This window comes from Tachysurus fulvidraco, chromosome 16, assembly GCF_022655615.1.
Source record: "Tachysurus fulvidraco isolate hzauxx_2018 chromosome 16, HZAU_PFXX_2.0, whole genome shotgun sequence".
Lineage (NCBI taxonomy): Eukaryota > Metazoa > Chordata > Actinopteri > Siluriformes > Bagridae > Tachysurus > Tachysurus fulvidraco.
Window position 1 is genome coordinate 17371726 of NC_062533.1, and position 22500 is coordinate 17394225.

Sequence of the window (22500 nt, forward strand, 5' to 3'; positions counted from 1 at the left end):
AATACTTTTGTTTTCAAACGTAGGACGTGTCCCTGCAAAGGACAAGTTCAAAGGAGTTTAAACAGGAAAAAATATTTAAACCGAATATTTTTTATTATTTAAATCGTTTCTCACTGATTCAGATTCATCAACGCAGTCGTTCAAAGAAAGGTGAATCATTTAACAATTCTATTTCAATAAATATTGAATTCATTCATTCATTCATTCATTTATATTTATCATATAAAAATGTAAAACTTTTTAAAGCGTTCAAACTTTTTTAACCTCAAACACAATATACACAGGGTTAAAAAGTAAGATTCACAATACTGAGTCGATTCGATGAATCGGACGACAAAAAGATTCAACCGATTCCGTTGTGTTCGTCTAAATTTCTGGCACATAAAATGTAAACTCTGCACAAATTTCACAGTTTGTACCTACTGTTATGCTACTTTCTAAGATCACAGTAAAAAAAACATCACAAATACTAAAATACTTTCCATTTTTAATGTGATTCTTTCTGAACCGCAGTGATTTGATTCAGGTAGGATTCATAAATTCATAAAGCTGGTTCATGTGATAAATTGTTAAAACACACACACACACACACACACACACACACACACACACACACACACACACACACACACACACACACACACACACACAAAAGGTTTACAAAGGTTAAATAGTTGAATTTTGTCACGAATCATTTAAGTGAATCATTTAAGTGAATCATTTATGTGAATCATTTAAATCCGTCTCTTATTCAAACCAGATAGGGGACGAAATCTAGAAATGTCTGTGAAAACAAAACCCTCACCAATGTCTGTATAATAAGAAAATATGACGTTAGAGCTATTTCTGTACAAAATTCTCCAGCATAGCAAAGACTAAATAAGAAATCAGTGCTTATTCCATCTACATAGAGCTGGAAAGAGTTAAATACATTCCGTAATTCACCGTGTCCACTTATCAGCATTGCTCTGGTTGGCATCATTGTGATTCCTCTCTTTCCTTTCATTCCTCTCTTCACTCTGCATACATGATTTACTGCAAGAAAGTTGGGGCTGTAAAATAAACCCACATGACATAAGCTATCTTATCTCTCCGCTCCAGATAAGTCAGCTCACATCTGCGTAGGCTGATATGACAAGGGGACGGAATGAGATGTGGACTGGCTGGTGTCTGTCTATGCACCTGTGTCCTCTCTGTGCAGGAAACAAAGCGGATTGTGGATTTTACAGAAAAGAGTAGTAGTAGTAGTAGTAGTAGTAGTAGTAGAGAGAGAGAGAGAGAGAGAGAGAGAGAGAGAGAGAGAGAGAGAGAATGCACCAGATTATTAAGGGTTAATGACAAGCCAGGGGCTTGTTGTAGCTTATTCTGCTCAGCCTTTTTCTCTTTTTTTGTGTTTTGAGATACTTTTCTGCTCACCGTGGCTGCAATGAGTGATTTATTTGAGTTACCGTAGCCTTCTTCGCGAACCTTCGTGGCCATTTGTTGTTTTCGCTCACAGACTGAACTCCAGCTTCCTGGATGATTTTTGTTTTTCGCACCATTTCAGATAAACTTTCAAAACTGCTATATGTTAACATCCCAGGAGATTAAAATCCACATCATCTGTTACCAACAATTTATGAAATTTACAATCAGGAATCTTGGCATAGCTTCATAATTTTTTATCATGATTTGTTTTTTTTTAAAGCTGAATTTATTTTATTTTGTTGTACTTAAAAGCAAAAGGACGACAGCTTGAGAGACTTTTCAGAAGAACTGGCCTTACTGTCCACAAGGAAATGTACTCAGAACATATGTCTCACTATAAAGACACTATTGCTAAAGCTAAATCTACATACTATTCTGGCTTAATCGGTTCTAATGAAGGGAATTCAAAGCTTCTTTTTTCCTTATTGAAAAATTTTACAACACCCACCGACTCACTTCCCTCTCATTTGTACTCATCTGATTTCTGCAATACTTTAGCAACATTCTTTACCTCAAAAATTGAAGGCATTCATCGTCAACTTATGGCCACTCCTGTTTCTACTCCATGTGTCTCAGTTCTACCTGTTCCTACACAATTGTTCTCTGAGTTTATTCTGCCCACAATTGATGATATCTTAAAACTTATTCATCAATCTAAATCTTCAACCTGTGTTCTTGATCTTTTACCAACTGTCCTTGTTAAGGCTACTGCTTCCTCTCTGTCCCAGTTTATTATGGATATTATTTATTCTTCCCTTACCACTGGAGTTGTTCCTTCTCTTTTCAAAACAGCTGCTGTAACTCCAATTCTAAAGAAACCAGGTTTGGACACCAACAACCTTAATCATTTTCGTCCTATTTCTAATCTTCCTTTCATTTCTAAAATTTTGGAAAAAGTTGTTGCTGCTCAACTTCATATCCACTTGTCTGGCAATAATCTATATGAACAATTCCAATCTGGTTTTCGCCCATTTCATAGCACTGAAACAGCTCTATTAAAAGTCACAAACGATTTGCTTATAGCAGCTGATTCTGGTTTACTATCCATCCTCCTTCTCCTTGATCTGAGTGCAGCTTTTGATACAATTTCCCACGATATTCTTTTAGACAGGCTTTCCACTATTGGCATCACCAACACGCCTCTGAAATGGTTTCATTCATATCTCTCTGATCGCACACAGTTTGTTCAACTAAAATCATTCACCTCTTCTGTAGTTTCCGTTACCTCTGGTGTTCCCCAGGGCTCTGTTCTTGGCCCTTTGTTATTTATTACTTACCTTTTACCCCTTGGTCATATTTTTCATAAACATCAGGTTAAGTTTCATTGCTATGCGGATGACACCCAGCTCTACCTTTCCACAAAACCACATTCCAAACTCCCTCCATCTGCTCTTTCTGATTGTCTCATTGACATAAAATCATGGTTTTCAGCAAATTTTCTTAAACTAAATAGCAATAAAACAGAATTTCTCCTTATAGGCACAAAAACTGTGCTTAACAAATTTTCAAATTTTCTTATTTCCATTGATGAATCTCTCATAGCTCCCTCATCTCAGGTTAAGAGTCTTGGTGTCATCTTTGATAGTACCCTTTCTTTTACCTCACATGTAAATAATGTTACTCGGGCTGCATACTTTCACCTTCGAAATATCAATAGGCTTCGTTCCTTTCTCACCACTCAATCTACCACCACTCTTATTCACAGTCTAGTAACCTCCCGGCTTGACTACTGTAATTCTCTTCTTATTGGGCTTCCTCACAAAACCCTTCATAAGCTGCAACTCGTTCAAAACTCTTCTGCCCGTATTATCACTCATACTCCCTCTATCCATCATATTACACCTGTTCTGGAACAGCTACACTGACTTCCCATTAATTTTCGTATCAAGTATAAAATTCTTCTTCTAACATTTAAAGCTATCCACAATCTTGCACCTTCATATCTTCTTGATCTTCTTCATACTCCAAAACCAACTCGCACTCTTAGGTCTTCTTCTTCCACTCATTTCATTGTTCCCTCTGTCCGTCTTGTAACGATGGGGAACAGAGCTTTCAGTTACTCTGCACCTCAGCTCTGGAACTCACTTCCATCTGAGCTCCGTAATATTGATTCTCTTTCATCATTTAAATCTCATCTTAAAACTCATCTGTTTAGTTTAGCATATTCTAGATCATGATTTGTAATGTTGGTCCAATTTTTTTTTTTTCTATGTAAGTATTGTATAACTATATTTTTTGTTGTTTTTCTTCTTCTTTTGTACGGTGACCTTGAGTGTTAGAAAGGCGCCTTTAAATAAAATGTATTATTATTATTATTATTATTACTTATTTTGTAAAAAAAAATACTTGAATTGGTGGAACCACAAGCATAGGATTCATCTTTTAATCTACTGGCAGTTAAGATGCTGTAAGTAACGACTTTCTACGAGAGCCGCACATGCTGTTACACGCGCTTCACCGACATCTTTAAGAACTTCACGTTTTGTTTGATTTCGTTTTAATTTCTGAGGTAGAAATCGAAATCCTGGATGGACGGCATGACAGTAAGTAACATCTATAAAACTGTCATTTTATCATTACAGAATCATAGCCAGGAGCAGACACATGCTAACGCTACCTGATAAATACAGTATCTGGTATTTTCATGGTTTAAAAACTTCTAGACTGCGGAACTGTTGCCTCTTTAACAAAATTCCTCACCGTGAATCATGTTGCCTCAGTTGTATTTAAGTTCGATGGATCAGATAGATATTACGTATAATGAGTGATGGTGTCTTACTGCTAGTTCTTTCCGTTATTACTCGATTTTTTGCATTTTAGGATCATGCTAACTAATTTGTAATTAAAAATCTAAATAAATAAATGTACTTTTTACAGTTGTACTCCAAAGCCTTGCTGATAAATTAACTCTTCAAACAGCTCGGAAACGTGAACGCTAACACGAGAGAGTTACGCGAGAGAGGCAGATAAAGCCTCATATTGTCCTGATTGGTTGGACATCAGTTTAAACCAACCCAGAGAGATTTAGATTCATCTCATGTATACTGTACATGAGAACATTTGAGGATTGGGGACCTTACTCAGGGGTCCGAAAGTGGTGGGCTTTGAGCTCTGTAACTTAAAAGCAATAGGTCACCATCTTAACCACTGACCTACCACATAACCCTTAACCTAAGGGATTGCTGAGACAACATTCTTTATCCTATCGGATACTTCCGTTGGTGCAAAACACTTAATGGTATACTGAGAAAGCAGGCACACATATTTGAACTAGGGACTTCTTAAAATGCCCTACCCCGTAGCGATAACCCCACTGCGTTGTGCTTACTGGTGTAACAGACCAGTGTTTTATCAGTTTCATCTCCGACTCGATTTTATTGATGATTGTATATTTATTAAACTGCACATTCAGACTTTTCTTTTTAATGCAACGCAACCATTTTCAGGTCATTTTTTTTTATTTCAATATAATTCTATACAATTCCTTACAAATTTTCTTATTTCTCTAAAAGACCAACTCTTTCCCTTAACAGTTTTCTGGAGCCTGAGATTAAGCTAATGTCTACTGTAAGTAAGTACAACATAGTCAAATGATTCCTCTAATGCTGGCAAAGATTGTCATTTTAAAAAACATTATTTTATTACTTGATATTTTGTTTAGATCTGGTCCTGGTGGTCTCAGGGGTCCACAGTGGGGAAGGTGCTGACTTTGTTGTTCCTGCTAATGCGCCTCTCGGGTCGCGCTCTGGACTGTTTGGTTTGGATCAGCTCCTCTGGAGTGTTACCCAACGGCGGCAGCAGTCTTTTCTTGCTGTTTCTAGTTTCAGGTAGCCACTGAGGAGGCAGCTCAAATGGACCAAACCCGAACTGGGAGGCATCTTCGGGGTCAGTAGGTGTGGCAGGAGCCACCTGTGAGGATGAGTATGCACAGTATTGAACAGGGGAATGTTTTGGCACGGCTGAACCTTCTTCCGTTCCTCCTTCTCCTGCTATTCCGACCGAGGCTCCTACTGAAGCCCTGTCAGGTCTGGACTGGAAATTGGCTACTGCTGCAATTTCGTTCCCGTCTTCTTCGTCCTCCTCTTCGTTTGACCTAAAAATCTGGCGCTGGCCAATGTTGAACATTTCAAGCAGCTGGCTTCCTGAGCGGACGAGCGCTTCCCCTCCAAGCACTCCAGCCTCGGGTGCTGTCCCCACGCCAATCGAGTTGTTCCTGCGGCTGTAGCGACGCTGAACGTGTGCCAATGCGTCCAGCAGGCGGCGCCGTGCTGACCGGTTCACCATGACTATAAACAGCGGGTTGGTGAGTAGAGACATTTTTGGCAGCCAGACGGCAGTGAGGTGGAGCCACCGTGAGGCCTGGCCATCGATGGGAAGTGCCTGGTACGCCAGCAGCACAATGTATGGTGCGCTGCAGAGCACAAAGGCCAGGACGATCGCTATCAACGTTGCGTGAAGCTCGGCTTCACGCTGAGACACGTACGGGATGGAGACGCTGCTTTGCGGCGTCCGCAGTGCCGCGATGATCACTTTTTTCTTCTGACTGGTGGTCAGTGCTCGCCGGATCAGCGCCATGACTACAAACACAGCCACTAGGGGTAAGATCACAGTGGTCACGTTGTAGAGCACCATGTAAACAAGGTGACCTAAAGAGTAGCCTTCAGAGCAGGTGGAGGTGGCGTAGACGTCGGTGACGTTACTCACAGCAAAGACAGGAACACTAGCCACAAGGGCATGAACCCAGACATATATAATCAAGTCTCTGGATTTGGCATCTGACATTTTTCTCTCTAGTGGATACAGAACAGAGTAGTACCTACAAGGAAAGTAGGAGAAAAACGTTTCAGAGAAGACAAACACGAGGGCAGAAAAACACCTACCCTTTTAACAACAGTAAAAAAAATTCATATTCAACATAAATATTTCTTCCCAATTTTAGAAAGCTACCTTCTTCTTCTTTCCACCAGTGAGCTGTGTAGTGTGGTTTAGACTTACTGAAACCTGATTGGTTTGTATATCTTATGATGCATTAACACTCAACAAACAGGATCTTAAACGAGGGTTTTTTTTTCATCCGCTGCTTTCTGTTAACAATTTTATGTTAAATCAAATTTGTCAAAGATTTGTGTCGAAATAAACCTAATGTACCAATCTTAATGATCAAGCTTACAGTGTGCAGTTTGTCTATGATTGATATTCTAGATTCAGGAATTAGATATCTAGCTCCATATTAGCTTTTAGCGAGTATACCGCTAGGATATATCATGACATGGTTATTAAAGCATTTTATATTTGGAGCGGTTCATCTGCTGGTCATGAATATTCACAGAGAAAATGATGAAACACGCGATTATAAACTTGACACCTTGCTAGCCACTAGCTAGCTGACTGTCGCATCCCGTTCCGAATCCTGCAGCCATTGAGGATCCAACCCAATTCCACAGCCAAATCTCACAGCCAAATCACATCGATCCCACTTCCTGTTAATCCTTCATCTGTCTCCTCCGTTCGTTGTGAGAGTTTAATATTGTTTCCACCTGCAGTTTTCTAAACACCCAAATGCTAATTTGTATTAATATATTATTTATATTCTTATTATTAGCATTCGATTTCGGACTGTAGGAAGGACATTATTCATAATAACACTCTCTGGTGTTTATTACAGCTTATAATCACACCCTCCAGTGTCCCCCAAATGAGGATGAGTCTGGTTCTGTCTAAGGGAACAAGGTCTATTGTTAAAAGTGCTATAGAAATAATGTTGAATTGAATAGGATACTCTAATTTTTCATTTTATTCATTCATTCATTCATTTTCTACCGCTTATCCAAACTACCTCGGGTCACGGGGAGCCTGTGCCTATTTCAGGCGTCATCGGGCATCGAGGCAGGATACACCCTGGACGGAGTGCCAACCCACACACACACACTCTCATTCACTCACACACACACACACTACGGACAATTTTCCAGAGATGCCAATCAACCTACCATGCATGTCTTTGGACCGGGGGAGGAAACCGGAGTACCCGGAGGAAACCCCCGAGGCACAGGGAGAACATGCAAACTCCATACACACAAGGCGGAGGCGGGAATCGAACCCCTGACCCTGGAGGTGTGAGGCAAACGTGCTAACCGCTAAGCCACCATGCGCCCCCCTTTTCATTTTAGCTTCTTTTATTTAATTTTATAACTTTTTCTATTTTATTTTGTTTCATCGTACCACATTTTAATTCCCCCCCTTTTTTTACTCTGCGTTATTTGATTATATATATGTTATATATATTTGAATGTATTACATATTAGAAAATCCGTTTCAATGCACGTCGTATATCAAACGAACCCAAGCGAACTATAACAGAATAATAAATAAATACAGACATAAAGTACAAATATGTGTCAAAAGGGGTCTTTGTTGTCACTATAGAAACTTTTTAGCATAAAAGATTATTTGGAGCTAAGTAAAGAACCCTAAGGTTCTATTTTGAACCCCAATGAACTTGTTTGGGTTCGTAAGGTGACTTGTTTTTTTTTTTTTTTTAAATCCTGCCTTTTTTTTATCAGAGTAAAAGTGTTGCACTGTTGCTTGGCAATACTTTTCTTAAAAATCCATATAAATATGTTCTAGAATTCACATGTAAGACACGTTGCAAGAAACTTTTTTTTTCTTCTTCCAAAAACTCCCTCCAGAATCCAACGTTATAAATTTTTCAGTTAAAGAAAGACGGCTACGGTGAGGCATGTTGTTGCTATGGCAGCCGAGCAGGAGCCGAGCGTGAAAGCGCGAGAGTACGAGAGCGTGAGAGGGCGATCTCACCTGTCCAGAGCGATGGCAGCGAAGCTGAGCACAGTGACCGAACAGAAGAGCCTGTGCAGGAACTTGATGGTCCGACAGAGCGCTGGTGTGTGGATCCAGAGGCAGCAGCGAGGGCTGGCGTTCAGGAGAACGTCGAACGGCACACACACCAAGCTGGCGCAGATCCCCGAGCAGGCCAAGTTCTTAATGAAGCGTCCCGTGACTGTCTTGAAGACGTTGGTGCAGCAGGTGCACCACAGCACGGCCGCATTGCCTATAAAGAAGCAGAGAGAAGCGAGAGCTGAAGACAGAACTACGCCTGATAGTCTCATGACCTGTGTATCACCTGTAGATCTGTGTAGACAAACACGTCCTGATGTAGACAACAACGTCCTGATGTAGACAACTACGTCCTGATGTAGACAACAACGTCCTGATGTAGACAACTACGTCCTGATGTAGACAACAACGTCCTGATGTAGACAACTACGTCCTGATGTAGACAACAACGTCCTGATGTAGACAACTACGTCCTGATGTAGACAACAACGTCCTGATGTAGACAACTACGTCCTGATGTAGACAACAACGTCCTGATGTAGACAACTACGTCCTGATGTAGACAACTACGTCCTGATGTAGACAAACACGTCCTGATGTAGACAACAATGTCCTGATGTAGACAACCACGTCCTGATGTCTTATGGTGAAGATCGGCTGAGTTTATAAACGTCTAAATACATTTGTATGTCTTGGTGTATTTACCCAACCTACAATAGCACAGAAATCCCAGAATGCAATGCAGTTGTGGAAGCTGCAGGTAGTTGTTGAAGCGTGAGGGCCGTGAGAGCTAACAGGCTAAAGTGCCGCCGCATCGCTCGCTCTTCAGCTAGTGGGAGGAATAACAATATTAAATTGTTTTCTTTCTTTCTTTCTTTCTTTCTTTCTTTCTTTCTTTCAATTCAACTTCACTTCTCACTTCTCTTTCTTTCTTTCTTTCTTTCTTTCTTTCTTTCAATTCAACTTCACTTCTCACTTCTCTTTCTTTCTTTCTTTCTTTCTTTCTTTCTTTCTTTCAATTCAACTTCACTTCTCAATTCTCTTTCTTTCTTTCTTTCTTTCTTTCTTTCTTTCTTTCTTTCTTTCTTTCTTTCTTTCTTTCTTTCTTTCTTTCTTTCTTTCTTTCAATTCAACTTCACTTCTCAATTCTCTTTCTTTCTTTCTTTCTTTCTTTCTTTCTTTCTTTCTTTCAATTCAACTTCACTTCTCACTTTTCTTTCTTTCTTTCTTTCTTTCTTTCTTTCTTTCTTTCTTTCTTTCTTTCGTCTTTCAATAAACTCACTTCGAACTCTCTTTCTTCCTCTTTCTTTCTTTCTTTCTTTCTTTCTTTCTTTCTTTCTTTCTTTCAATTCAACTTCACGTCTAACTTCTCTTTTTTTCTTTCTTTCTTTCTTTCTTTCTTTCTTTCTTTCTTTCTTTCTTTCTTTCTTTCTTTTCTTTCTTTCTTTCTTTTTTTCTTTCAATTCAACTTCACTTCTAACTTCTCTTTCTTCCTCTTTTCTTTCTTTCTTTCTTTCTTTCTTTCTTTCTTTCTTTCTTTCTTTCTTTCTTTCAATTCAACTTCACTTCTCCCTTCTCTCTCTCAGTAACACACCTGAGTTCTCTTTCCCTCCGCTTGCCTTTTTATGTCTTATTTCAGCCACAGAGTAAATACCACATTCTGCTATTCTTCTTTTGTCGGAATTGAATTATAGAGTCGGAAAATATTCCGAGCGCTGAAATGAAATAACAGCCAGAGAATATAATTATTCAGAAGAAGAACTGCATTTTCTTTCTTTCTGAAATGACAAAGCAGAAAAGTCCGAACAAAAGATGACTCATACACGCAGAAAGCCTCAGGACATTACATCTTTATGCAGCTTCCCGTGTGTGTGTGTGTGTGTGTGTGTGTGTGTGTGTGTGTGTGTGTGTGTGTGTGTGTGTGTGTGTGTGTGTGTGTTAAACTCTTTAATAACATACTCATGTGGAAAGAAACATGAAGTGAAAATCAGAAAAATGGGGTGAAACTTAGGCCACGTTCATACTGCAATTCGGATATTTTGCTCAGATCTGATTTTTTTGTTTGGCTGCCTTTTAAAATGTGGCCTATATCAGATACCAGTGTGAACCGTTTGCTATTTCGAACTGACCCGCATGAGCAAACGAGCGATAACGATGACGTCACACGCAGCACGCCGTCATGCTATAAAGTTGGCGAGGTTATGGAGGAAGAATCGTATCATCTGGTGCAAGCAAACATATCATGTAATGCTATAATGTGATGCATTCAATGCAAACATTATGAGCTGGTTCACGTAACCACTTTATATAACACTCTTAACACACACACACGTTACCAGTCACGTTTCTGTCACGTTTTCGCCAGCGCAAAAAAATTAATTAAAAAAAAATGAATGTCGATGTAGATTGACGTAAAAGTCGCATCAAATCCGCCTCGGCTGTTCACACTGCGGCCAAATTGGAAAAAAAATCAGATTTGGGTCTGATTCAGGACCACATATGGAAGTGGATTTGAGTGTTCACACTACTCCTGAAGAAGTCTGACCTGGGCCACTTTTACCTGCAGTGTGAACGGGACCTACTGTATATGTGTCCTGAGGCATCCAGAAACTGTACCAGCTCCGATCGTCTTCCGTGCGATGAAGATTTTGGACCTCCACTGAGACGAGGCCGACTCAATGAATCAGGAGACATCTAGAGATCTACCAGCTACAGTTAGACTCTGTTATACTAAAAAGGAGACATGAAGTCCATGTGGTCTTTTACATCTATACAACATCTATCAGACTGTATATATATATAATCACACCCCCGGCGTCACCCACATGAGGATGAGGTTCCCCTTTGAGTCTGGTTCCTCTCAAGGTTTCTTCCTTTACCGTCTAAGGGAGTTTTTCCTCCCCACAGTCACCTGAGTCACCTCAGACTTGTTCATTGGGGATAAATACATACACATTGTGAACTATATATATATCTAATATTAATCTTGAGTTTTGTCTTCTATTAATCTTTATATTATTCTTTATATGAACCTTTTGTTCTATGTTTATGGTCTGTAAAGCCGCTTTGAGACGACGTCAGTTGTAAAAAAGCGCCGTACAAATAAACTCTACTAAACTCTTTTAATTAATATATTAATTACAAATCTTCCCATAATTCTAATTTTCTTTATATAACGGACGTCTTCTTAATCAGAGGTTAGCCGAGTGTGATCGGCTATCAGAAGTAAACAGCCTTCAAACGCATGACGTCGGGTTTCGCATTCGATCCGTAAACCGTCACGATCACGTGCACGAGCTCGTGTCGAGGAAGACGAGGCAGAAACGACACGTGACCTCAGTAACCACCAAAAGCTTCACGTGGGAGAAATAAAATGTGTTTTTTAGCTTTTTCGGCTCTACAGAAAGCCGTTATTAGGAAACGGCTTCGAGTGGATTAATGTGTTCAAATCAGTGACCTGGAAACAACACACACTTCTCACACACTTTATTCATCTGTGCTGCTGTTTATGGTCCAAAAATATCTTCATCCACTTGGTTTATAGTGCAGAAGATGAACGGTCCGATTTTTTCCCCAATTCCCTTATTGTACTGTTCGACTTTTCTGTATAACTGTGTTGTTGTTGTTTTTACACTGTTGTGTTGATTTGCTTCTTAATCATTCTTTTGGATATAAAAAAAAAACTAAACTTCTAGCTGATTTTAAACTTCTAGCAGTTTTATCTTTATTTTTTTTATTCGAGCAAGTTCTTCATTATGAAAACGGAGAATTAAAAAAAGATTTTTTGCCCAACTGTTAGTTATTTTACAGCATAAAAAGGTAAAACATCTGTGTCAAGTTTTTACAGGAGTTTACAGAATTTAATTAATTATTTTCTTTCTTTCTTTCTTTCATTTTACTTTCTTTCTTTCTTTCTTTCTTTCTCTTACTTTCATTTTTCTTTCTTTAATTTTTCTTTCTTTCTTTTTCGTTTCTTTTCTTTCACCTCTCTCTCTCTCTCTTTCTTTCTTTCTTTCTTTCTTGCTTTAATTTTTCTTTATTCTCTATTTCTCTTTTCCGTTTCATTGTCTTCTTTTATATTTCCTTTCTTCACTTGTATTCTTTCTGTTCTTTTCTCTCTTTCTTTTTTTCTTTCTTTCATTTTTCTTTCTTTCTTTCTTTCTTTCTTTCTTTAATTTTTCTTTCTTTCTTTCTTTCTTTCTTTCTTTCTTTTTCTTTTCTTTCTCTTCTCTCTCTTTCTTTCTTTCTTGCTTTAATTTTTCTTTAATTTTTCTTTCTTTCTTTCATTGTTCTTTCTTTCTTTCTTTCTTTCTTTCTTTTTATTTTCTTTCTCTTCTCTCTCTTTCTTTCTTGCTTTCATTTTTCTTTCTTTCTTTCTTTCTTTCTCACTTTTTATACGAGCAAGTATAAAACATATTTTTTGCCCAACTGTTAGTTATGAAATATTTTACAACATTCATTCATTCACTCATTTTCTACCGCTTTATCCGAACTTCTCGGGTCACGGGGAGCCTGTGCCTATCTCAGGTGTCATCGGGCATCGAGGCAGGATACACCCTGGACGGAGTGCCAACCCATCACAGGGCACACACACACTCTCATTCACTCACACACTCACACAATACGGACAATTTTCCAGAGATGCCAATCAACCTACCATGCATGTCTTTGGACCGGGGGAGGAAACCGGAGTACCCGGAGGAAACCCCCGAGGCACGGGGAGAACATGCAAACTCCACACACACAAGGCGGAGGCGGGAATCGAACCCCCAACCCTGGAGGTGTGAGGCGAACGTACTAACCACTAAGCCATCATGCCCCCCTATTTTACAACATAAAAAAGTAAAACATCTGTGTCAAGTTTTTACAGTTATTGTGTATGACTTATATGTATAGAAAGAATAAGACTGAAGATTATAAACATTGCAACTCTATTAAATTATTTAATATGTCAATATTAATTGAATATGTACTATCAATGGCAAACATTTATTCAACTTATAGAATTACATGTATAGAATTTACTGAATTCAATTTATTATTATTTTTGTTGTGAAAGCTGAGAAAATTTTGAAAATCTTTGAATAATATAAAAATATATTATTTCCTTCCTTTTTTAAAGGAATTCAAGTGTTGCAGGTCTTTTTTACCTTTTGTTAAAATGAAAAAAAAAACATTTTTTTACAACATACAAAAAGTTTTTATTTGTTAGTTTATTTGTATGAACTTTAAAAACTATACGACTCAATAAAAATTAGCGTTAGAGCGAAGAACATGCTGAAGGTGTGTGTGTGTGTGTGTGTGTGTGTGTGTGTGTGTGTGTGTGTGTGTGTGTGTGTGTGTGTGTGTGTGTGTGTGCAGGTGAATGCTGCTTGCCTCAGTATGTTAAAACAAGATATTTTTCGTGTTAAGCGTTAATGTTAGATCATGTTTCAGTTTTTTTTGTACGAACTGTAAATGGCATGTGACGGAGGACAGATTATGGTGACAGGTGTGACCTCTGTACATATAGTGTATAGAAAATCCACTCTGTGTCGTTGTTAGTGTGTTTGTTTACACCGCTGCTAGGAAACCAGAATCAATCTGACATAAAAGTGTGTGAGCAAACGTTCATCAAAACAACAGCGAGCAATCACAACACACCTCATTAACAACCGGAGCAGGATTCAATCTGATTCGTTCTGATTCGTTCTGATTCGTTCTGATTCAATCTGATTCGTTCTGATTCGTTCTGATTCGTTCTGATTCGATTTGATTCGTTCTGATTCGATTCGGTGAGTCACACGGTGGTTATAACAGCCTTCCTGACTTATTTATATTGTGCATTATGAGATGTTGTGTGATTTTGCAGCATCTACACTGTTAAACCTTCAGCAGAAGCTTTGGATACTGTTTGAAATTTCATCATCTTTATTGCAGCCTCGGGATTTTGGTTACTGCTCATTTTTTATCATCATGCAGTAAACATTTCTGCATGCTATCATGTTTTTCTTTTTTTATCCATCCATTCATTCAGCCGTCCATCCATCCATCCATCTCTCCATCCAACCATCCATCCATCGTCCATTCATCCATCTCTCCATCCATCCATCCATCCATCCATCCATTGTCCATTCATCCATCCATCTATCTATTGTCCATTCATCTATCTGTCCATCTCTCCATCCATCCATCCACCCATCCGTCCAACCATCTGTCCCTTCATCCGTCTATCCGTCCATCTCTCCATCCATCCATCCCACCATCAGTCTATCCATCCATCCCTCCATCCATCCATCTCTCCATCCATCCCACCATCAGTCTATCCATCCATCCCTCCATCCATCCATCTCTCCATCCATCCCACCATCAGTCTATCCATCCATCCCTCCATTCATCCATTTCTCCATCCATCTCACCATCCATCCATCCATCCATCCATCCATCGTCCATTCATCCATCCATCTATCTATTGTCCATTCATCTATCCTTCCATCTCTCCATCCATCCATCCATCCATCCATCTATCTATTGTCCATTCATCTATCCTTCCATCTCTCCATCCATCCATCCATCCATCCATCCATCTGTCCCTCCATCCGTCTATCTGTCCATCTCTCCATCCATCCATCTCTCCATCCATCCCACCATCAGTCTATTCATCCATCCATCTATCTATTGTCCATTCATCTATCCTTCCATCTCTCCATCCATCCATCCATCTGTCCCTCCATCCATCTATCCGTCCATCTCTCCATCCATCCCTCCATCAGTCTATCCATCCATCTCCCCATCCATCTATCCAGCCATCCATCGTCCATTCATCCATCCATCTATCCATTGTCCATTCATTTATCCCTCCATCTCTCCATCCATCCATCTGTCCCTCCATCTGTCCATCCATCCTCCATCCATCCAAATATCCATCTATGCATTCTCCATCTGTCCATCCATCCATCAATTCCCCCACCCATCATCCATCCATATTCTGTAGCTCTTATCCTTCACAGTGTCTCAGAGAACCTGGAGTCTGTACCAGGAGACTTGGGGCACAAGAAGACCATGGATGGGTGCCCATCATCCTACAACACATGCCTTTGGACTGGGGGAAGAAACCGGGGAACCCAGAGGAAACCCCTGAAGCACAGGGAGTGCTGCAAACTCCACACACACACACACACACACACACACACACACACACACACACACACACACACACACACACACACACACAGAGGGTTGTGTAGCCCTGAGCTACAGAGATCATATCTGAGATAACTTACATAGCTATCTTGAATACAGAAAACTAGAACAACTACCAGGTCTCAAGAACATTTTTAGGCCAATATCTTACAATAAATAAATAAATAAACAAACAAACAAAGAAATAATAAACTCACAACTAGTCCAAAATCTCATGCATCGGAAAACATTCAACTCTTTTACTCAGTTGCAAAAGAAATGATGTCACCTGCATTTCTGATCTTTAGTCTGCAGTACAGAAGATAAACCAGAAGATAAACCATCCCTTTTATCTTTACCATATTTCTCACAACACAAATTGCACAAATTTTCCCTTAGTTCGCAGAAATTGATTCGATTTTCATTATTAACATTAAAAGCTTTGTTGGTTGAATCACACCACACTGACAACCCAACATTTTTCACTGTTAATGTAAAGTGTTGAAAACTTTCTGTTTTCGTTTTTACACTTTCTCTTTGTTCGCAAAAAATAAGATTTAATTCTGATTACTAGCTTTAAAAACTAGACAGTTTCTAGCCAAAAGCTATGTTGAAAAAATGTCACTCTGGCAACCACGATCATGACCTTGTAATGTGTTGAAAACAGCAGCAGTTGATTAACAAGAAAATGATTTAAAAATAAATAAATAAATAAATAAATAAATAAATAAATGATAAAAATAATATTTTTAACACATATAAACCTACTGTACTAAATTGTAAAGAAGATTTGAATGCTACACATTTCCATGTACTTTCCACTGTAAGGTTTTTTTTTTAAATTGGTAAATAAACAAACACGTGAAATGCATTAGCTTAGCGAAATCCTAAAATCCAACCCGAGTGATTTCAGAGACCTCGCCGCAGATTAAAATTCTTTTTTATACTTTTTTTTAACACAATAAAGCCACTGTTTAAAAAAAGAGTAAAGACTCCAGCATGCAGATTAGCACAGGGTGTAAATCCTAATCGTGTAAAAGTGGCGGTTTCAGGAAGGATTTACAAATCACGTCGATTAGTTCAGTATCCACTGCATTTGATTCAGTACCTACTGCATTTGATTCAGTACCTACTGCTTTTGATTCAGTACCCACTGCATTTGATTCAGTACCTACTGCTTTTGATTCAGTACCTACTGCTTTTGATTCAGTACCCACTGCTTTTGATTCAGTACCTACTGCTTTTGATTCAGTACCTACTGTTTTTTATTCAGTATCCACTGCATTTGATTCAGTACCTACTGCATTTGATTCAGTACCTACTGCTTTTGATTCAGTACCTACTGCATTTGATTCAGTACCTACTGCTTTTGATTCAGTACCTACTGCTTTTTATTCAGTACCCACTGCTTTTGATTCAGTACCTACTGCTTTTTATTCAGTACCTACTGCTTTTGATTCAGTACCTACTGCTTTTGATTCAGTACCTACTTCTGCTTTTGATTCGGTACCTACTACTGCTTTTGATTCGGTACCTACTGCTTTTGATTCAGTACCTACTACTGCTTTTGATTCAGTACCTACTGCTTTTGATTCAGTACCTACTGCTTTTGATTCAGTACCTACTAGCCCAACCTTGGTAGCCCAACACTTTAACCACTGGGCTACCGCACTCGCTTTCAATACTTACTGCATAAGATTCAGTAGCTACCGCTATTGCTCGGCCAATGATGCAGTACATACTGGACATATTACATCCACCATGTTTGCATTATTATGTGACCTACAACATCAGATTATAGTCAGTTAGTTAGTTAGTTGCTAGTTAGTTAACCTTGCTGCCTGCAACAAATGGGACGTTTCTCAAGCATGTAAGAATTCATTTTCTGTTAGCAAAAATTTTTTATTGATGGATATATATATATATATATATATATATATATATACATATATATATATATATATATATATATATATATATATATATATATATATATATATATTATCTAGCACATTATTATCCATTTATAGGAAGAGAAGAAAAACGATTTGGAGCCCTAAGCCAAAATAATGTCTATGTGCTAATGACTTCAGAATTACACGTTGCTCCTAAATGTCCAAGATTTACAACAATTATTTAAACGTGTATGTTTTATTTATTCGTTTTTATCGCACTGAATTTAAATGTAGTCAGATGCAATTTCTAGTCAGTTAATCCCATTATTTTGGAATGAAATGTCTTTCAGAATAGACGAAGAGACCAGTGACTTGTTCTACTGCACAGCCAATATGATAATTAGCATAATTCTGTGCATGTTCTTAGCCGTAGATTATTCTGTCAAACTGCTCACTCCTAAAATGCTGTATTTTAGATCTCACATTGTAAATAGGCACTAAAATGTTATTATAAATCACCTGGTGAACCGTGGGGAATAATCAGAACTGCTTGTTTGGATTAGAATAAATATTTCTGTTCATATTTTGAGGGATATTTACTGTTTTACATGAACACTATTGAATTCTTGATTCTGATTGGTTGACATTTATTACTTAAATCTCTGCGTATCCCAGAAGCAAATTATTAATTAAAATGCAGGTCTAGTTAATTAATTAGTGTGAAACAACCTCATCTGTAGGTCATATGAGCTCATGCGCTGGCATTACTATGGAATCGTTGTTTGTAATTGATGTCGCTGTCTCTTGATCAGAGGAAATCAGTGGTGGAAATAAGTGTCAAAGGAACTCCTGTAGAGCTGAAATGAGCCTCATGCAGCAGGTTTCCACTAAGTATACTCTCATTTCCCAGGAAGGCCAGAGAGGAAGTAGAAGTCAGCAGGAATAAATTAGTGTTAAACGGATTCAAGTAGAGTTAGCACAGGCAGTGTAAAAGTGCTTAATCTAGAGTCCATTCTCATGTGAAAGAGAGAGAGAGAGAGAGAGAGAGAGAGAGAGAGAGAGAGACTGTGACTGGTGTTTATTCTAAGTGTTTGTTGCCTTTTTGGACCCCTTTATCATGTGTAATGTTGCTCCCATATAAAACAGTTCAGCACAAGCCCAGACATTTTAGGGACATGATTGAGGACAATGTCCCGTCCAGAGACAAACTGTTTCGTGTTGAGATTTTGTTCAAACCGACCATCGAAAATACCCTCACTAATGAATGTGTCTTTTTTTTTCATTGGTTGTTGCATTAAATCTTACCCAGATACAATAGTGCTAATTTCTGATTGGCTGTTGTGTAGCCTCTTTTTTTTGATTGGCTGATAAGTGTCAGGCTCGACTAAAGAGCTCCAGGGGAGACGCGATTGGTTCCTGCCCGGTTCCATAGAGACAGCCGTGCGGACTGATACATTTTGGGCGCTGCGGCTTATTAAATATATGATAAATAGTCAAAGTTTTTCTGCGTGAGAAATACGATGTGTGTCGGGAGAACGTGAGAAAAGACCGAAATGCGTGACTGTCACTCTCGATGTGTGACACCTGACAGCCCTGAGTAAGTAACTCAGCAGAAGCTGCAGGAGCATCAGAGGTGCTGAAGCAACAGTAAATCATTTCTTCTTTGCCTTGAAATCTAGTGTGGAATCTACTCATTGGTGTGAAACATTAAGGATGGGAAATCGATACAGGATTCTCAGATTGTTTGCTTTTTCTGGATGTTTACTGATAAGTGATTAGGTTAAATTTTCAACCTGCATTTCTGATGCGATTAAAATGACTGAAGGAGTTTGTGAAGGACACAGACTCCGAGAACGCAGAAAGAGACACGGACGATACGGTCATCGTGATGTACGTCATCATCAGACCCGAAGATGCAGAAGTCTGTGACCCACCAGCGGATGTCGGAGCGAAAGTTCTTCAGAATCTTGCCGACGTCACCGAGGCTTCTTTCGGGAGTCGGATACAGCTTGAATCTCAGCTATCCACCAGCTCTGAAAGTACACTTTTGATTTCTTTCGGAAAGTTTGAATCAGTAGGTCTTTTTCCTAAAACCTGGGACATTTAATTTGTCTGGGCCGGTTTTAATGTTTCCGTTGTTGATGGCACTAAAATTTGGAGTTATGCAGCTTTTTGGGACGGGATGCCTTTCTTGAGCAGACTGTTGTGTTTGTAGTTGTTTACATATGATGCCAGTTTTAATGTTTCCTTTACCAATGGCTCTAAACATTTTACATGTCAAATAATTGAAATCTGGGGGCACGGTGGCTTAGCGGTTAGCACGTTCGCCTCACCCCTCCAGGGTTGGGGGTTCGATTCCCGCCTCCGCCTTGTGTGTGTGGAGTTTGCATGTTCTCCCCGTGCCTCGGGGGTTTCCTCCGGGTACTCCGGTTTCCTCCCCCGGTCCAAAGACATGCATGGTAGGTTGATTGGCATCTCTGGAAAATTGTCCGTAGTGTGTGAGTGTTTGAGTGAATGAGAGTGTGTGTGTGCCCTGTGATGGGTTGGCACTCCGTCCAGGGTGTATCCTGCCTCGATGCCCGATGACGCCTGAGATAGGCACAGGCTCCCCGTGACCCGACGTAGTTCGGATAAGCGGTAGTAGATGAATGAATTATTTATTTATTACGATATTTGAAGTCAGTTGCACATAAGACACTGGAAAGAATGTTTGCTATTGACCAGAATGATTTTATTTATTTTATTTTTTTTTAACAAACTGACATTTTAGCTGTTTATGGTTGTTTACAAAAACAGAGGCCGGTTTTAATGTTAAAAGGTTTAATGTAATATAGCTCTGAAATATCAGAAAGGGCAGCATTTTGGGGCATCCTGCTTAATTTAAACAGACATTCAGGCTCCTGGTTGTTGATCGGAGGATCTGGGTTCAAGGCCCAGCACAGCCAAGCTGCCATTGCTGGGCCCTTGAGCAAGGCCCTCAACCCTCCCTGCTCCAGGGGCGCTGCCCCTGCACTCTGACCCCAACCTCCTCAGTTGGGGTATGTGAAGAAAAGAATTCCACTGTGCTGTAATGTATATGTGGTGATAATAAAGGCTTCTGGGCTTCTTTCATTTAATCTATTCTTTTTTTCTAAGTAAGATTTTTACAATTTCTTAAAGGCAGTTGCACTTTAAAAGACCCTGTGAAGCATCATTACTATTGAAATGATTATGTTGTGGTCGATTGTTTCCAAGGACCTGGTTGTCTTTTGCAAGACCTTGCAAAAAAAATAAACGTTTGGATTTACTGAAAAACGTCTTGTCCACTTTACCTGAATATTTTTTTTTTGTTCACAGAAATAGATTGTTAATTGTAGAAACTACTCCACCTACTTACGTGGAACCACATGACACTACTTTTTTATGTAAGCACAGGTCACTATCTGTCTGGAGTTCTGCATGTTCTCTGATATCAGTGAGGGCTTCCTAAGGGTCCTCTAGTTTCCTCAAAAACCTCTAAAACATGATGCTACATGTACTTTCAGCTCCAAATAGCCCCCTAGATGTGGATGAGACATTCCCTGTAATGGACAGGTGCTATAACTTATACTCATGCAATCTGCATGGAAGGTTCTTCTGACCAACCTTCTAATAAGCTTCTGAAGTTTTTAATGTTGATCCCTGAAGACTTAGATAAGATTTTGGTATTGTTAAGTCTTTCATTAAAAGGATAAAAAGTGAGGAAACACTCTGTAGGATTCTACATAAAGGTTCCTTAGCAGAACAAACACTCGGTTACACATAAAGGTTCCTTAGCAGAACAAACACTCGGTTACACATAAAGGTTCCTTAGCAGAACAAACACTCGGTTCTACATAAAGGTTCCAAACACTCGGTTCTACATAAAGGTTCCTTAGCAGAACAAACACTCGGTTCTACATAAAGGTTCCTTAGCAGAACAAACACTCGGTTCTACATAAAGGTTCCAAACACTCGGTTCTACATAAAAGTTCCTTAGCAGAACAAACACTCGGTTCTACATAAAAGATCCTTAGAAGACAAACACTCGGTTCCTCAAAAAGGTTCCTTAGCAGAACATACTGTATATTCAGGTGTGGGGTTCAACGTGTAGGTCTCCTGTAACATCAAGAAGTCTTTGCTGTAGGTTTCTACACAAAAGCGGTTCATCAGAAGAACAAATACTCTACAATGAGTTCTACATTGAGCCCATTGAAAAATTAGGGTTCTACATAAAGGTCGCTTAGAAAAATGTGGATCTTTGTTGTACGATTCTATTTCGAGGTTGCTTAGAAGAATCGGGGATTTAGTTGTAATGTCCCTTAGAACAAGAAATAGACTAAAACCCAACAACAAAGATCCCTTGTCCTAAACTAAACACACACACACACACACACACACACACACACACACACAGATTCCATAGGATGTATTTAAGAAAATATTAATAATATAATAAATTTTTGCAGCTCCTTATTCATAAAATCATCATTTTTAAACCTGTAAAATTCCGAAACTGTTGTAAATAATTGTAGAATATTTTAAAGTATTTTTTTCATTATTTATTTCTATTGTTGTAGCTGTTTAAAACATACTGAAGGATTTCCCTTCTTTATTTTACGTGTAATATTTTATCCTGGTTTTATATGTTTTATCCTTGTTCGTGGTCCTAAGACAGACTTCATTTTTAATGTGTATTTTTTAGAAAGAAAGAAAAAAAATCTTACCATGACGTGTGATATAAATTTAAATATCTAATCATAAAAATATCTAAAGAATTTATATTTATAAATATTTTACGCAGGACAGGGTTTTAATCCTATAGGCGCACATATTGGTTCATATAAGGTATTAGATAAGTAGGCTATTTAAGGCTTTTTTAAATATATATACTTATACTGTGTCTGCAGTAATGTTTTCTTACCTAATAAAGAACCAGCGAGGATGAGGAGCTGAGCAGCGATGGTGAAGTCTCGGTACGCTCTCTGTTCCGGCTGCTCCGCGTCTCTCCACACGCTCACCGCCGAGCTGGAGTTCACGAACCACGGGGAAAGGCTCGGTGAGCCCGGGGACCTCCCCGTAGTGTTCTCGGTGCGAGCAACCCAAGCGTCTACGTCCATGTTGC

At 39.0% G+C, this 22500-nt stretch overlaps 1 protein-coding gene across 5 annotated transcripts in view; it reads right to left on the bottom strand.

The window, feature by feature from the left end:
• Nucleotides 1–4686: 4686 nt before the first annotated feature.
• The window catches only part of gpr176 (G protein-coupled receptor 176), an 18380-nt gene continuing 566 nt past the window's right edge, over nucleotides 4687–22500 (bottom strand). For 3 of the 5 annotated variants that reach the window (XM_047801795.1, XM_047801797.1, XM_047801796.1), the window contains 3 exons: nucleotides 22300–22500; nucleotides 8284–8536; nucleotides 4691–6283 (listed from right to left, as the gene is read on the bottom strand). The exon at nucleotides 22300–22500 is cut by the window's right edge. In XM_047801795.1, the coding sequence (XP_047657751.1) occupies nucleotides 5146–6283; nucleotides 8284–8536; nucleotides 22300–22495 (1587 nt within the window). In that variant the 5' untranslated portion in view covers nucleotides 22496–22500 and the 3' untranslated portion in view covers nucleotides 4691–5145. Of the gene's footprint in view, nucleotides 6284–8283; nucleotides 8537–22299 lie in introns of all 5 variants that reach the window. The other 2 variants (XM_047801799.1, XM_047801798.1) reach the window with 2 other exon arrangements.